We start from the raw sequence: 16500 nt of genomic DNA, 5'->3' as shown, positions 1-16500 counted from the left end.
TTAAGTGTAGAACAATGATGAGTTTAAATAGACCAGGGTTCAATATTTTGTAGAACGTTAAAGCCACGAAGACATTTAATTCCTAATACACAATCGGTATATTAAATTATAAATGGAGTAGTACATAAAATTCTGAAGAGAAAGTTATCATCATACCAAGAAATATTCCTATTTATGGTCCATTTATCGCGATATTAATAAAATTAAACACAATGCAGATTATAATTATATTTTATACAACGTTATAAGGTACGTTGTAATAGTTGAACCTGAAACTTACAAACAATTAAATATAAATAACTTTTCTTATATTGATTTCTCGAACTTTTTAAAATAAGGTGGGTTGCGTTCGATATACAATCGTATGAAAATTATTATTTAAAGAGTACGAATTATTGTTAAATACACTGTAAATCAAGAATAAAAATATCCTTATACAAGATACTCTAAATCGTAACGTATATGAAGTGTTGTGTATGGTAAAATACAGTATGAAACACAAAACAACAAACCATGCTGTTTCTCTCATAATACCATTAGATTCGCCCTCAACTTCATAATACTCTAAATTACAGAAGATTAAGTAAAATTTGCTTGTTGTCAATAAGCAGACTGTGTGCAATGTTTGTCGTTTCCGCTCTAAGCAATATAAAACTCCCATGTTAGAAATATGAGTGAATATATTTCCATACTCGTTCGTTCGATATTATTGAGAATATACATTTATAGAGAGTTCTCTGTGTATATTAGTATTTACAGTGGAAATATTTTCTTAGAGTCCTATTTATTGAAAACTGAAGGATTAGTTTTGAAGTGCAGAAGTTCAAATTACCAATAATTTCGCATGTCATAGAGTCATAAAAGAAGTTTTTTTCGCGTTTCCTCAATTAATCACATCCAAAGCTGTAAAGGTTGTTAAATAAAGCAACTGTTTAATGGATTTTTTAGGAATTGCATCAATAGAAATAGATATGTAAAATGTTCAAACTTTTGTGAATCATCAACTGTAACGTACAACTACGTCAGAGATGTGTCTGATTTTTTTATTTTTTATCGCAACCATTTTTGTTGCTCAAAAACATTTCTGAAATAAATTTGGCTCATTAAAATGAAAAAAAAAAAATTATTATTTGACGGTTTTCATATTATGTTAATTAATTGAATTAAAACGGTTCGTCTGTATACAGTAGTTTAATATGGGTTTCTTTGTAATTTCCACATTCAGTGAACGTCTTATGTTTGTTTCATAGTAACATTCCTAAATTAAGAGGGGCTATTTTAAAAAATATTTGTGTTTTATCTATTGAGCATACAAAGTTCAAAAAAGCATGTGTTTTTCTATCTTACATGTGGGGGGGGGGGGGAACTGATAAAAAATAATAATAAACAAATACGTATGCAATGCTAATATGTAATACGTAAGTTTTTACATTTATGGATGTTGAGTGTTATTTCCAGTTCACCTTCCTACTTCATGCGGCGCCTTCGAATCTGATGCTGTTACAGACTTGTTTCACACCTGAAGAGATGGGGAAAAAAAGTCGCACAACGAAAAGCTCAAGACAGAGCAATTTACATCGTTCCGACCATGCAGTGCTAATCTACGAGTAGATTACAAAATATACAAATATAGTGCAATCAAGGTGAATGTGAATTCTCATTGTTTCCCTCAATATGTACAACCTATTAGTATACAAAGAGAAACCAGATAAAAAAATATAATAAACTGAGAAACCAGGAATTTACAGTATATACATACATCTTAGAAATTTATATAAATGGCTGGTTGATGTGCAAGGAAAATGGTCACTTTATCTGCACCTCTAAAAAACAAATATGCCCATTCATTTGTTTCAAATAGAAGAAGAACTTACCATCGCAACATCTATAAAAAAGTAAGTAGCCGTGACTGTACTACGAACAAATTTGCCGTTGATGGACCAAAAGCTCCAATGGACGTTGCTTTTTTGTCTTCATTCTAAAACGTTTTTTCTAGGATCAACTACCCAGTTACCTTGGTTCACACTCAGTTCAACCTAACTTGAAAAGAGGGACATCCGTGAGCATTTTATGTTCAGTGATCAGGTTTCTATATTCCATCCATCGAAATCTCTAATATGGTTCAAAGTACCCGATGATGGATTCTATGAATCCGCGAAATGTACATTTGTTATAAAATAACATCTTCGAAAAAGTATATTTAAACAAACGTTTACTAATTACTATTACTGGAAATTTTTAAAATAATCTAAGTACTCTCTATCATTAAGTCTAGTCATAAATAATAAAAAGTCATATACACTTTCATAACAACTACTTTACAAGCCAAATCATCTCCATTACTTTTGAACACTTGTTCTCATAGTTCATATTCCACCTCTTCCAGATTACCAAATTCCACTTTGGACTAGGTTTTTTTTAACTGTTAAAATCGTGTGTTGCTATATTATACAAACGTCTTAAACACCCTTTACTATCAAAATTCCTTGATCATTTTTTAAGTGATGATTTCAATTTTTAAAACCGAAGGTAATTTAGTGACAGACAGAGTGCTATTTAAAAACTGTAGCATCTGCACCAATCACCATATTGCTGAAAAACTAACATTATTGGAAGATTTAGATTACTTATAGTCTTGATTCCTGTACTTTATGTTAAAACACCACCTCTAATTTCTTCGCCTTGAAGGTACAACTTGATAAAGACAACTTTCACGTGTAGCAACAGTCAAAAATATATTATAAAAAATGTCCTTTTACCAATGTTGATTTCATATTGTTTATGAAATTACTCAAATGAAAGTTTAAAATATATAAAAAAAAACTCCTAAAATAGAAAAAAGTGAAACATAAAGCATTTTACCCTGAGTTTAATAGATATTTTCTGTTGAACATCAAACTAAATAGATTCATAATATTGAATTAAGTGTCAGACATTTGAAATTGTTAACTTCGCCCCCCCCCCATGTAAAAATGGAGTTGTGTACTTCTGGAGTAGAATAATTTGGTAATAATGAATGGATGGACTATTGTGATACAGTTGTGGATATGAAAGCATTTTTAAAGTACAGTGTACATTGATGGTATGAAAAATCAGTGCAAAATTGCTCTAGGACGCCTTGAGTCTATAATTTTGTACATTTTAAACTTGAATAATTTGGAATTTATGGCACCTTGGCTGTAAATGAGTTTTCTCCTATTGTAAACTATAATTTTGCTATTGAAAGGAGTAATTAATGGTTAGGTAGAGTCATTGTGAGGAAGACATAGGTAGAAAATATGTGATTATTTCTTTGTACAATTCGTATTAACTTTTTAGTTGGACTATTTTCTGGATAATAAAATTATAAATATACGGTAGCTATAAATGTTGATATTAATATTAATTAAAACTGGAATTTCACATAAAATTATAAAATCTCGCTCTACTGAAAATCATCAAACAAAATTTTTCTTGTGTTATTGTTTTTCTGGCTCATTGTTTTAAATTGATGGAATATATATTAGCTGCGTTTTTAGAAATTTATGACATAGGGCTTAATAATATATCTTTTTAAACCGTTTCCTCTTTTATTTTGTGCTTGGCTGTTCACATTTTCTAAACCATTATTATATCATAACAATTATGAGAGCGAAACGTATATTTTTATAGTTTTCCATAAATTATACTAATTTAGCTTGCATCTTATGTTTAAAAAAAAAAATGTTGGCTTGGTGTTTTGAAAATTCTAGGATTTGAACATTTTTGTCGCGAAAGAGCCTCGTAATGTGTAAGGTAATGATCTTTAAAACGATCGCTATTGGTTTATTAAGGTTTACCGAAAAGTAAATTTGCAAAAATACGCACTGAAATGCCTACAAGCACTTCCGAGAATGCTTTAGATATTGCCATTTAATAATATATAGTTCTGGAAATCTCTTTTTGAGGAGTCCTTTGTACTGGATGTTTGTGAGCATTATTTCATTCCTGAACTTGCTGTCTGTGAAAGACATCGTAATTAATGAAAATATCTTGGAAACGAAGTCCTCCAATTCAGTAAGCCGAAAGCTTACAAGGCCTTTATTATGACACCTCATCACTTTCTGAAAATGTCCTAATTATTAATAACACTGTATGGAACTCAGGGTTGTTCCGGTCTTTAAGAAGATCTCAGCTTCGACTCATCTTCAATTTTTACTTTAAGAAGATAACGTGGCCTTTACCACTTTTTGGTTATTTCAAGTCCTTTCGAACTGAATTAATGGCACTTCGGATTAAGGATCTCCTGATCTCTAGATGATTCTAATGTATGTAATATTTCCTGGACTCTATGGTTAATGATTTGGAACGTCATTATGGTACATGGGTTGGGAAAGTTTGTCCTTCCGGAGCGTCCAAAGTTCCCTATTAGATGTGGTTTATAACGGTTTGGGGCAGCCTAGAGAACCGTTCTTTCGGTTCTTCTTCAGGAAGCGTACATGTATTTTAAAAGGGCAACAGAAAATCTGGACTGGCTGACTGACTGGCTGATTGACTGACTTGACCGTAGTCTAGTGGTGTCCGATGTAAAAGTGGGGAAGTTTAGTAGTTCACTATTGCGAAGTGTAATTTCTTGATTAAAAATCATTTCATTTTGGGTTATAATTTTATATTGCATTACAGATATTTCTAATTTATCTAACTACAGACTTGGCATTCAATAGTAATTAATACAAAACGTAGTTTGAGCTACTGAGCCTAACCAACAAATAAGAGATTTTTTACAACTTTTTAAGAAAATCTACTTTTGTCTTTTAAATTAATATACTTTTATTAAGTTTACAAATTATTAATGAATTCTATGTCTGTTCACAATTAGAGTTTTATATTTACAGTAACCATCCCAAGTATTCCAAGAAATTGTAGAAAGATTCATAATAACTGTTAAAAAGTGTTATGGAGGGGTGAAAGTAATGAAATTCCCTCAGCAATAAATATCTTTAACTTAACATTTCATAAAGAAATTCTCATCTCCTTTACCAAGATGCCAGCCATTTTAACTAATTAAAATTAACTTTCCTTAAAAACTGCCATCTTTCTGTTGGATTTCTAAGTATTAAAAAAGTTTGAATGTAAAGGATAATTTTTTTATAAGATATTCTTGTATCAAATTGGACTCTTCCACTGAATGTTTTCCATTGGTTAACATTTAAACACAGTAACCATCTGAGCGTTATTATAATAAGGTCATGAGCTATAATTGGAATTGTTCATTGATATTAAGAACTTTAATTATCTTATGTTTTCGTAAGAATATTTAAATTGTGCAAAAGGTGTGCATTATCTCCAGACGTAAACCGATATTATGAACGTTTAATAGGTTTTCTCTGCTTTAAAGTACTTTTTGTATGAGTTGTAAAAGGTGTATACGTTTATTACCAAATTATCTATGATAATAAACAAAATTGCTATTTAAAGTGTGGTAGAAAAATCTAAATTAATGCATTACACTAAAATAATGCATTAATGTAATGTTATGGTACTAAACATAAATGTATCAAGCGAGGCTCAAACATTTCAATAATTTACTTGTATATGCGATGTTTCGGCACCATGTAAGCCGATAGATTTTGATGTTACTTCTGACACCAGCCGCATAAGCCTATGAACTAAGAATGCATTGTTAATTGGCAAACTACTAACCCTAAATACTTATATATAACCTTTAGTGTTAGTTTCTTTCTAAGCATCGTAAAAACTATTTCCATTCTTTATCATTTATCACTATTTAAATTTTAACAATTATGGAAATATAGGATATACAAACATATAGATAAACGTGAATCACTAGCGCATACATTGATAAAAGTTGAATAATTATATATGGCTTAAATATACATATTTAGATATGTGAAAAGCACCTCAGTGGATGGCTGTCGGACGGGAAACCGTGATTGTGTATTACATGTTGTCTATGACGAATGCACTACTGTGTTTATGTGTTCTTAACAAGGCCCATTATTCGTGAGATGATGTATATATACTCGGTGTATATTTGGTGAAATTTCAATTTAATTTATTTTCGGGACTCTAGAAACACAAAAGATCGATAAATTAATATTCTGCAGGTATGTGGCTATAGTAATTTTATTAGAATTTTCATATTCCAGTTTTATAAGTTACAAAATGATTAAATATCTAATCGAAAAATTATTATGACTGTAGATGTTGTAGTAAGATAAAAAGATCCACTGCTGAAAAATAATAGCAACTCTTAAACAGAGTTAAAAATATACAGGAATAATAAAAACGAAACTATCAGGTTTTAGTGGGGTACACAGATACAGGATAACAGAATATTCAAAATCCACTGAATTACTTATTGTTTTCATAAGAACAATAGTTTAGTTTTAAATGTCCTACTAACATGATAATCATAAACTTAAAATCATATTGTTTGTATATACTAGACTAATTCTCTTTCTGATATAAAAATGAAAAATTCAGAATAACTTCAATGCCATATTCTTATAAAAAGCTACTATATTACCCTCGAAATGCTATTTTTTATTTACTAGACGATAAAATTATTTTGAAAAATAAAAATTGAGTAGATATAAAAATTGCTATAAGTTTTAATTAAGGAAACCAAATTTTACTAATCGTATGTTTTTATGTTTAACAAACTTATTTCAAAAAGATGAGGGTTAAGGTTTCTATTTGGAAAAGTTTTTTAAAACAGTTTGTCCTTGTACATTTCTCAAAAAAGGTTTACACGTGTAATAAGTTCAATTTTTTTATAAGTAATCTGTGAAACAACTCGAATTTTCTCTACAATATCCCATACTTATCGAATTAAAATAGCTCTTTTGTAGCATTGTTTATTGAAGGATTCCAGTAACACCTTGAAACAATTTTATGCCATTATAAGTGAATCCTAAAGTTCAAAATTCAATAATTTTTGGCTATATTAACTTTAATTAATTTAATTGAATGTTCACAGCACTGTTGTAGTTTTTTTTAAAAAGGAAGTAAGGTTATGATTAATAAGGTAGATCCTATTTCATGGTTGAGTTTTAGATGTTAAAAAAAAGTTTGAAAATACGCGAGAATGCTTTTTATTTAGGCTATGTTACACGTGCCTATGGTTAGAGGGTTGTATTTGTTTTTACCTATCATGAAAATATGTAATTCGAAAAGTATCCGGAAACCGGTATGAAAAGCCTACATTATTCCAAATATGCTTACAATACTACCCTTACCTTTTACATTATTTAAAACCTCTAAGTGATAATACTAGTAACCCAGTAACTTATTATTGTTCTTGTTTAAAAACCTATCGAGAATATATATATACGTTACACCAGATTTTTCATTAAAGACAAATTCGGCAACGAATACTGGCGGGGTAACAGCTTAGTATATTTTTATCTACGTAATAGGTACAGCAGATTTATAGGGGGTGGTGCTGGTCATAATAAGCGGCTACCACCACAATTGAATCATGATTATCAAAATCATCAATACTCGTGACTATCTTTAAATAACTGAAAATAAAAATATTTATCTAAATACTAAACTTGTTAAATATTTACAAATTACAATACAGTGGTAGTCTATGACTGGTTGTTACAATCTAATGAATTAATTGTAATAACAATAAATTATGAACCGAGTCTATGCTCGATGCGTATATTTATAAATTCTTAAAAAAAAAAAAAAAAACACTAATATTTACTTACCTCTTACTATTTTCAAAGATAAAGGTGTCCCACTCCTGTAACACGGGGATACACCCGTAATCGTCATTGTTACTTGCGCATTAACGTCCAGATACCAAACACATTTTAGTCGAAATGAAATTAATTATGTTATAGGATTTTAAAAATTCTATTATAGTGAAGCTATATTTAAATGTATCGAAATAAATTACCTGATCAGATTATATAAAATAACTACCTTTATTTAAATGTGATAGAAGCAGATATTACGATGGTCTAATTTATTACCACCAATAATTATTCTTCTCGTCGCGATTACTTTACATACTGTAAGAGAATCAGTAATTCAGCCCACTCATGCAGACTGTTTTTAAGGATTTCGTTGGTTAGGCTCACTCCTATTATATGCTAATTCTTTGGGTGTTGGGTATTGTTAGAGTGGATTGGACAAAGTTGGTAGCTGTGGTTTTAACAGGAAAATTTTCATATAAACGTTTGTGCTTTCAGGCCCAAAAATAGGCTCCTCCGACAAGATTCGGTAAGTAAAAGTAACGATACATCTATTCCTAGTTTTTTTTACAATGTTTCAAAATTAAACGGTATAAGTAACAATCGGAGCCATTAAACGCTTTATTTTGTGGGGAAAATATCCCAAATGAAAATCATACCCCTCTTCTTGTATCACTTTGCGGAAAATGCCTCTTAAATTAGTGGAGTGTGATTTCCATTAATTGCTTGATTACGTTATTACCCTCTACTAGTCATACATGGGTTATATTTTTTCTTTCCGATTTTTACGTTTCATCAAACTATCATTAGGGGCTAATCATCAATGTATATTAGAAATTAACCCATTATTAAAAATAAAATTACTACTGCTTAGTTGTAATAAGAGTTTATAAGTTGATATCCCTGTGCAAGTTTAATTTTGTGGTTGCAACAAGCCCACACTACAACAACAGTTAGGGCTTTAAAATTTTCAGGTTAAAAATTGGTTTAACCCCAGTAGAAATTCAAAAGTTTTCATACAAAAAGTTACTTTTAAATCATCAATATGTATGTAAACATTCAGTATGACCGGCTATCTAATCCTGTGTAATGAACATGGTTTAATTCATGAACATACGTTTGGTTTTCCTTAAGTTGATTGAAGGAAAACCAAGAAAGGAATCTGGAAAAAGTAAGCAGAGTGGATTAAATTAAAGTCGGCTTTTTCAATCAGACTACATGCTAAGGCGGTTTGCAAGCTCCCTAGATCTGCCCACATCAGCTCTCAAGCTTCACAGTTTCTTCTGACCCAGTGAGCTGTACGATTATTATTATATTAGTAAGTTCACCATTGAGAGAGTGTCCCATGATCAGGCATAAAAAAATTATTTCTTCCCAAATAATTCGTCATTTATTTTTTCAAAAAAGGGTTTAAATAATAAATTGTGATTTTTCATTATGGTGATATTAAAATAAATGAATAAATGTTTTTTTTTTATATTTCTGTGTGTATTTTCTTGGAGGAAATACAATTTCATTAATTGCATATAGTACATATATACCTGCTTTATATATTTATAAATACGCTTTTATTATTGTTATATATATATATATATATATATACATATATATATATACATTACGATTGTAATTTCCCAACATTACACACACATTTATATATATGTTTATTCATTTTTGACCTTTCGTGCGAAACTAATAATGGAGTCTTTCAATAAAATTTTTTAGTAGTAATTCTGATAATTCCTTTTTGTTTTCGTATCTTTATATGGTTTTCCATAAGTAAACGATACTGTTTCTACAATTTTTCATTCTTTCATTCTTATAACTTATTACACAATTCTTATTATGAATGTAACTTATAATTACAGTTAAATTATTATGCAAGGTAAAGTTGGATTGAAATTAATTAAAATACGTTTCTGGAAACTGTAAACTTGACAGAGAGCGGCTTGACGTTGCATGGTCTAGTTGAACTAGGACATCAACAGGTCCTGTACCTAACTAACCATAGGATATATTTTACTAAAACAACTGTGTGATCCTGTTGGAATCTCAAAAGTAGTATTAAAGTAAATAAACTTTATGTAACTAGAAGTAATATTTAAAATAATTGTAGAATTATAAAATTAAGTTTAGTTTGTGCAAAGTTGATGAAGTATTTGCACTTCATTTGAGAAATGTTATATTAATTTACATCCAGGAAAATTTAAAAACACATTGTATTATTTTAAAATGTATAGTAATCTTTCTTAAAAGAAATATTTTAAACAGACAATTATTGTAAATTCTTTAAAAGGCATTATTCATTGATAGGTAGAATCCTTTTTTTCATAGTTTCACAACAAGTTGGGTAGACATAATTTTTGTAACTAAGAGTAAGGAAATCTAATATATCCATAAAATTCAAACGCTTCATGTGTTCGAGGTTGTGATTGTTTAACCTTGTTAGCAGTTAAACCCGAGTTTACCTGATATCAATTAAATAAACTTGTAGACCATAAACTATTTTAACTAAGGTTAGTGCACCCGTAAAACATAGAATTCCACGCTCCTGTTTGTGAAGTTGTAAAAAGTTTAGGCCTTGTTAGCAGTTGAACAAAGTTTCATCTGATCCCAATACAGGTGGTATACATGGCTTTGTAACTGAGGAGTAGTGCCATTGTAAACATACAATCACACGCCTTCTGTGCTTAGGTTGTCAAAGTTAGACTTAATTAGAAAAGGGTTAAACGGAGTTTGTCCGATTAACAATACAGGTGTATACATGGCTATTGAGATAACTGAGAGTGGTGTATTGCATTGTTAACTTACAATCACACGCTTATGTATGCTTGAGGTTGTCAAAAGTTAGGACTTATTAGAAGGTTAAAACGGAGTGTTGTCCGATAAACAATACAGGTGTAGACATTGGCTTTGTAACTGAGGGAGTATTGTCATTTGTAAACATACAATCACACGCTTGTGTGCTTGAGGTTGTCAAAGTTTAGACTTATTAGAAGGTAAACCGAGTTTGTCCGATAAACAAATACAGGTGGTAGACATGGCTTTGTAACTGAGAGTATTGCATTTTTAAAACATACAAATCAAAACGCTTCTGTGCTTGAGGTTGTCAAAAAGTGTAGGACTTATTAGAAGGTTTAAACCGAGTTTTGATGTCCGACAACAATACAGGTGTTAGACATGGGTCTTTGTAACATGAGAGTATTGTATTGTAACATACAATCAAACGCTTCTGTTGCCTTAGAGGTTGTGTCTAAAGTTAGACTTATTAGAAAGGTTAAAACGGAGTTTGTCCTGATTAAACAATACAGAGTGTAGACATGGGCTTTGTAACTGAGAGTATTGCATTGGTAAACATACAATCAAAACGACTTCTGTGCTTGAGGTTGTCAAAGTTAGACTTCTTATTAAGAAGGTTTTTTTTAAACCGAGTTTGTCCGATAAACAATACAGGTCTTGTAGACATGATTTTTGTATCTGAGAGCAATGCATTGTGAAAATCGAACAATCCAAAGCTCGTGAGCTTGGATTGTTAAAGTTAGCTTTGATAGCAGTTAAACCGAGGGTTATTCGATCCCAGTACAGGTGTAGACATAACTTTGTAACTGAAGTGTAGTGCATTGTAAACACTTTACATTCCAAAGCTCCTGAGCTTAGATTGTTAAAGTTAGCTCTGGATATCAGTTTAAACCGAGTTTATTCTGATCCCAGCACAGGAGTAGGACGTAACTTTGTAAACTGGAGAGTTAGTGCATTGTAAAACATTACAATCCATAGCTTCTGAGCTTGGATTGTTAAAGTTAGCTCCCTCCCCCCCCTTTCCCCTTCTGTCTCTTTTGCCTCCCTTCTCCCTTTTTTGCTTCCCCTGCCCTCCCTCCTGTCTCCCCTGTCTCCCCTTTCTGCTGCCTCCTGTGGCCCCTCCTGCTTTTCCTCTCTGCTGTGTTTTCCCCCCCCTCCCTCTGCCCCCCTTTCTCTCCCCTTTCCCCCCCCTTTTCCCCCTTGGCCCTCCTTTTCCCTCTGCCTCTTGCCCCCCCTTTGCCCTTGCCTGCCCTCCCTCCTGCTGCCTGCCCTCTCCCCTCTCCCCTGCCTGCTTGGCTCCTCCTCTTCCTGCCTCCCCCCTCCCTGCCTGCTTGCCCTCTGCTCCCTTTCTCTGCCTGCTCTCCCTCTGCTGCCTCTGTGCCCCCTTCCCCTTTTGTGCTCCTGCCCTCCCTCCTGCCCTGTTTTGCTCCCGGGCTCCCCCCCTTTTCCCCCTTTCTGCCCCCCCTTGCCCTCCCCCTTCCCCTTCCTCCCCCCCCTCTGCCCTCCCCCTTTTGCTCCTTCCCCCCTGCCCTTCCCCTTTTCCCTTGCCCCCCCTGTTTTTCCTCCTTGGCCCTCCTTGCCTCCCCTTTGCTCCGCCCCTTTTTGCTGCCCCCCCTCCCTGCTGTGCCCTTCTGCCCTGCTTTTCTCCTCCCCCTTCCCCCTCCCCCCCCTGCCCTGCCTCTGCCCCCTCTGCTCTTTTCTTCCCCCCTCCCTCCCCTGCTGCTCCCCTGTTTCCCCTGCTGCTCTCTGCCCCCTTTGCTTTTGGCCCTCCCCCCTTTCTGCCCCCTGCTGCCTCTCCCCCTCCTCCTCCCCCTCCTTCCTGCTGCGGGGCCCCTCCCTCCTTCCCTTTTTTCCCCTGCTGCTCCCCCCGGGTTCCTGCTCTCTCCTGCCCCTTCTCCCCCCCTCCTGCTCCTGCCCCCCCCCTGCTGCCTCCCTGTCTCCCCCCTTGTTTGCCCCCCCTTTTTTTTCCCCCCCCCTGCCCTGCCCTCCCTTTGTGCTCCCTTTTTCCCCTGCCCCCTGCCTGCTGCCCCCCTGCCTCCCCCTCCCCTTTCTGTTTTTGCCCCCCCTCCCCTCTGCGGGCCCTGCCCCCCCTCTCCCCCTGCTCCCCTGCTCTGCTCCTCTGCCCCCCCCTTTTGCTCCCTGCCTCCTGTGCTCCTTTGCTCCCTGCTGCTCTGCCTTGTGCTCCTCTCCCTGCTCTCCTGTCTGCTGCTTCTTCCCCTCCCTGCCTATCTGCCCTGCTGATTCCTTCCCTCTCTCCCTTGCTGCTGTCTGCCTTCCCCTCCTCCTTGCTGCTCTGCTTCCTGTTGCCCCTGTTGCCCTTTCTGCCTGCCCTCCCTCTGCCTCTCTGCCTGCTGCTGCTCTTGCCTCTGCTGCCTTGCCTTTGCCCCCCTCCCTGCTGCTTCCTCCTGCTTGCCTCCCTGCTGCTCCCCTGCTGTCTGTTGCTCCTTTGCTGCTCTCCTGCTTGCCCTCCCTGCTGCTGCCTCCTGGCCTGCCCTGTTTCCCCCCTTGCCCTCCTCCCTTGCTTGCCCCTTGCTCTCCTTGCCCCCCTGCTGCTTGCCTCCCCTTTCTGCCTCCTGCTGCTCCCTTGCTTGTGTTTCCCCTGCCCTGCCTTTCTCCCCCTGCCTTGTCCTGCCCTTGTGTGCTGCCCTCTTCCCTTTTTTGCTTGCCTCTGCCCCTTGCTCCCTTCCCTGCTGCTGCCCTCTGCCTGCCCCTCCTTGCCCTCTGCTGCCCTTGCCTGCCCTGCTGGCTCCCCTTTTTGTTTGCTCCTTGCCTGCCTCCCTTTGCTGCTCTGCCTGCTTCTGCTCCCTTTGCTGCACCTTGCCCTGTGCTCTGCCCTCCCCTCCCTTGCCTGCTGTCCCCTGCCCTGCCTGCTTTGTGTGTCCTCCCTTTGCCCTCTTCCTTTTCCCTCTGCCCCTCTGCTCTGCTGCCTCCCCCCTTTGCTTCCTTGTCTCCTGCCTGCGCCTCTTCCTCCTGCCCTCTGCTGCCTGTCCTGCGCTGCCTGCCTGCTGCCTGCTCTTCCTGCTCTCTCGCTGCTCTGCCTCTGCTCTTGCCCTCCCCCTGCCTCTGCTGTGCTCCCTGCTGCTGTGACTCTGCCTCTGTTGCCTGCCTCTGCTGCTGCCCTCCCTCCCCTGCTCCTGCTTCCTGCTCTGCCTGCTGCTGCCTGTCCTGCCCTGCCCTCTGCCCCTGTTGCTTTGCTGCTTGCTCCCTTGCTGCTTTGCCCTCTGCCTGCTGCTTCTGCTCTCCCTTGCTGCCCCTCTGCTGCTGCTTTGCTGCTCCTGCTGCCCCACTCCTTGCTGCCTTTCCTGCTGCCGGGCTCTTGCTGCCTTTGCCTCCTGCTCTGCCCCCCTGCCCCTGCCCTCCCCTCGGGCCTGCTCGCTTTCCTGTCCTTGCCCTCTTTTGCCCCCTGCTGCTCTTGCCCTGGCCCTGTCCTCTCTACCCCCCTGCCTCTGCCCCCCTCCCTCTGTCCCTCTTCCTGGCCCCCTCCCCCTGCTGTGCCTGCCCCTCCCCTGCCTTGCCCTCCTGCCGCTCCCCTCCTGCTCTCCTGCCTGCCGCTGTTTGCCTCGCTCCCCCCCCCTTTCCTGCTGCTGCCCTGCTGCTCTCCCCCCTGCTTGCTTGCTGCCTGCTCTCCACCTTTTTCTCCCTTCCTGCCCTCCCTCTCTTGCCCCCTTCTGCTGCTGTCCCTTCCCTGTACTCTGCCTCCCCTTTGCTCCTGCCTTGACTCCTCTTTCTGCCCTCTCCCCTGCTGCCCTGCCTGCTCCCTTTGCTCTGCTTGCTGCTCCTCTGCTGCCTCTGTTTTGCTCTTGCCTGTTTTTTTTTTTTTTTTTTTTTTTTTTTTTTTTTTTTTTTTTTTTTTTTTTTTTTTTTTTTTTTTTTTTTTTTTTTTTTTTTTTTTTTTTTTTTTTTTTTTTTTTTTTTTTTTTTTTTTTTTTTTTTTTTTTTTTTTTTTTTTTTTTTTTTTTTTTTTTTTTTTTTTTTTTTTTTTTTTTTTTTTTTTTTTTTTTTTTTTTTTTTTTTTTTTTTTTTTTTTTTTTTTTTTTTTTTTTTTTTTTTTTTTTTTTTTTTTTTTTTTTTTTTTTTTTTTTTTTTTTTTTTTTTTTTTTTTTTTTTTTTTTTTTTTTTTTTTTTTTTTTTTTTTTTTTTTTTTTTTTTTTTTTTTTTTTTTTTTTTTTTTTTTTTTTTTTTTTTTTTTTTTTTTTTTTTTTTTTTTTTTTTTTTTTTTTTTTTTTTTTTTTTTTTTTTTTTTTTTTTTTTTTTTTTTTTTTTTTTTTTTTTTTTTTTTTTTTTTTTTTTTTTTTTTTTTTTTTTTTTTTTTTTTTTTTTTTTTTTTTTTTTTTTTTTTTTTTTTTTTTTTTTTTTTTTTTTTTTTTTTTTTTTTTTTTTTTTTTTTTTTTTTTTTTTTTTTTTTTTTTTTTTTTTTTTTTTTTTTTTTTTTTTTTTTTTTTTTTTTTTTTTTTTTTTTTTTTTTTTTTTTTTTTTTTTTTTTTTTTTTTTTTTTTTTTTTTTTTTTTTTTTTTTTTTTTTTTCCCCCCCCCCCCCCCCCCCCCCCCCCCCCCCCCCCCCCCCCCCCCCCCCCCCCCCCCCCCCCCCCCCCCCCCCCCCCCCCCCCCCCCCCCCCCCCCCCCCCCCCCCCCCCCCCCCCCCCCCCCCCCCCCCCCCCCCCCCCCCCCCCCCCCCCCCCCCCCCCCCCCCCCCCCCCCCCCCCCCCCCCCCCCCCCCCCCCCCCCCCCCCCCCCCCCCCCCCCCCCCCCCCCCCCCCCCCCCCCCCCCCCCCCCCCCCCCCCCCCCCCCCCCCCCCCCCCCCCCCCCCCCCCCCCCCCCCCCCCCCCCCCCCCCCCCCCCCCCCCCCCCCCCCCCCCCCCCCCCCCCCCCCCCCCCCCCCCCCCCCCCCCCCCCCCCCCCCCCCCCCCCCCCCCCCCCCCCCCCCCCCCCCCCCCCCCCCCCCCCCCCCCCCCCCCCCCCCCCCCCCCCCCCCCCCCCCCCCCCCCCCCCCCCCCCCCCCCCCCCCCCCCCCCCCCCCCCCCCCCCCCCCCCCCCCCCCCCCCCCCCCCCCCCCCCCCCCCCCCCCCCCCCCCCCCCCCCCCCCCCCCCCCCCCCCCCCCCCCCCCCCCCCCCCCCCCCCCCCCCCCCCCCCCCCCCCCCCCCCCCCCCCCCCCCCCCCCCCCCCCCCCCCCCCCCCCCCCCCCCCCCCCCCCCCCCCCCCCCCCCCCCCCCCCCCCCCCCCCCCCCCCCCCCCCCCCCCCCCCCCCCCCCCCCCCCCCCCCCCCCCCCCCCCCCCCCCCCCCCCCCCCCCCCCCCCCCCCCCCCCCCCCCCCCCCCCCCCCCCCCCCCCCCCCCCCCCCCCCCCCCCCCCCCCCCCCCCCCCCCCCCCCCCCCCCCCCCCCCCCCCCCCCCCCCCCCCCCCCCCCCCCCCCCCCCCCCCCCCCCTCCCTTTCCCCCCCGGGCCCTTTTTCCCCCTTGGCCCCCCCTTTTGCCCCCTCCCCCCCTCCCCCTTGCTGCTGCTTCCCCCCTTTGCCCCGTTTTCCCCCCCTTTCCTTGCCCCCCCCTTTCTCCCTTTTCCCCTTCCCCCCTTTTCCCTTTCCTGCCCCTGTGTTCTCCCCTTCCCTCCCCCCCTTTTTCCCCTTTTTGGGCCCTCTTGCCCCTGCCCTTCTCCCCCCTGCCCCCCCCTTCCCTCCCCCCCCTTTTCCCTTTCTTTCCCCTGCTCCCCCCTGCTTGCTCCCTCCCCCCCCCCCTTTTGCTCCCCCTTTCTTTTTCCCTTTGTTTTCCTCCCCCTGCCTCTCCCCTGCGGGGCCCCCCCCTTTTGCTGCACTTTTTTTCCCCCTTTGTTTCCCCTTTTGCTTTGCCCCTCCTGCCCTCCCTTCTGCCCCTGCTCCCCTTGTTTTGCCCCCCTTTGCCCTCCTGGCCCCCCTCCCTTTCTGCCCCCCCCCTGTTTCCCCCTGCCCTTTCCCCCCCCCCCCTTTTCCCCTCCCTTCCCCCCCTGCCCTCTCCCCTCCCCCTTTCTTCCCCCTGCTTGCCC

The 16500-nt window shown here is 40.2% G+C and overlaps 1 protein-coding gene across 1 annotated transcript; it reads right to left on the bottom strand.

Annotated features, from left to right (window-relative positions):
- Positions 1 to 12712: 12712 nt before the first annotated feature.
- Positions 12713 to 14571, bottom strand: LOC124374350 (ribosome-binding protein 1-like; the record flags this gene model as incomplete). The annotated part of the gene is made up of 2 exons (XM_046832578.1): positions 12713 to 14284; positions 14350 to 14571. Coding segments are annotated over 2 exons (1794 nt in total), but the record flags the coding sequence as incomplete, so codon positions are not given.
- Between the last annotated feature and the right edge of the window lie 1929 nt (positions 14572 to 16500).

This window comes from Homalodisca vitripennis, unplaced genomic scaffold, assembly GCF_021130785.1.
Source record: "Homalodisca vitripennis isolate AUS2020 unplaced genomic scaffold, UT_GWSS_2.1 ScUCBcl_8042;HRSCAF=15981, whole genome shotgun sequence".
In the NCBI taxonomy this organism is placed as follows: Eukaryota; Metazoa; Arthropoda; class Insecta; order Hemiptera; family Cicadellidae; genus Homalodisca; species Homalodisca vitripennis.
This window is presented reverse-complemented; position numbering and strand designations above follow the sequence as displayed.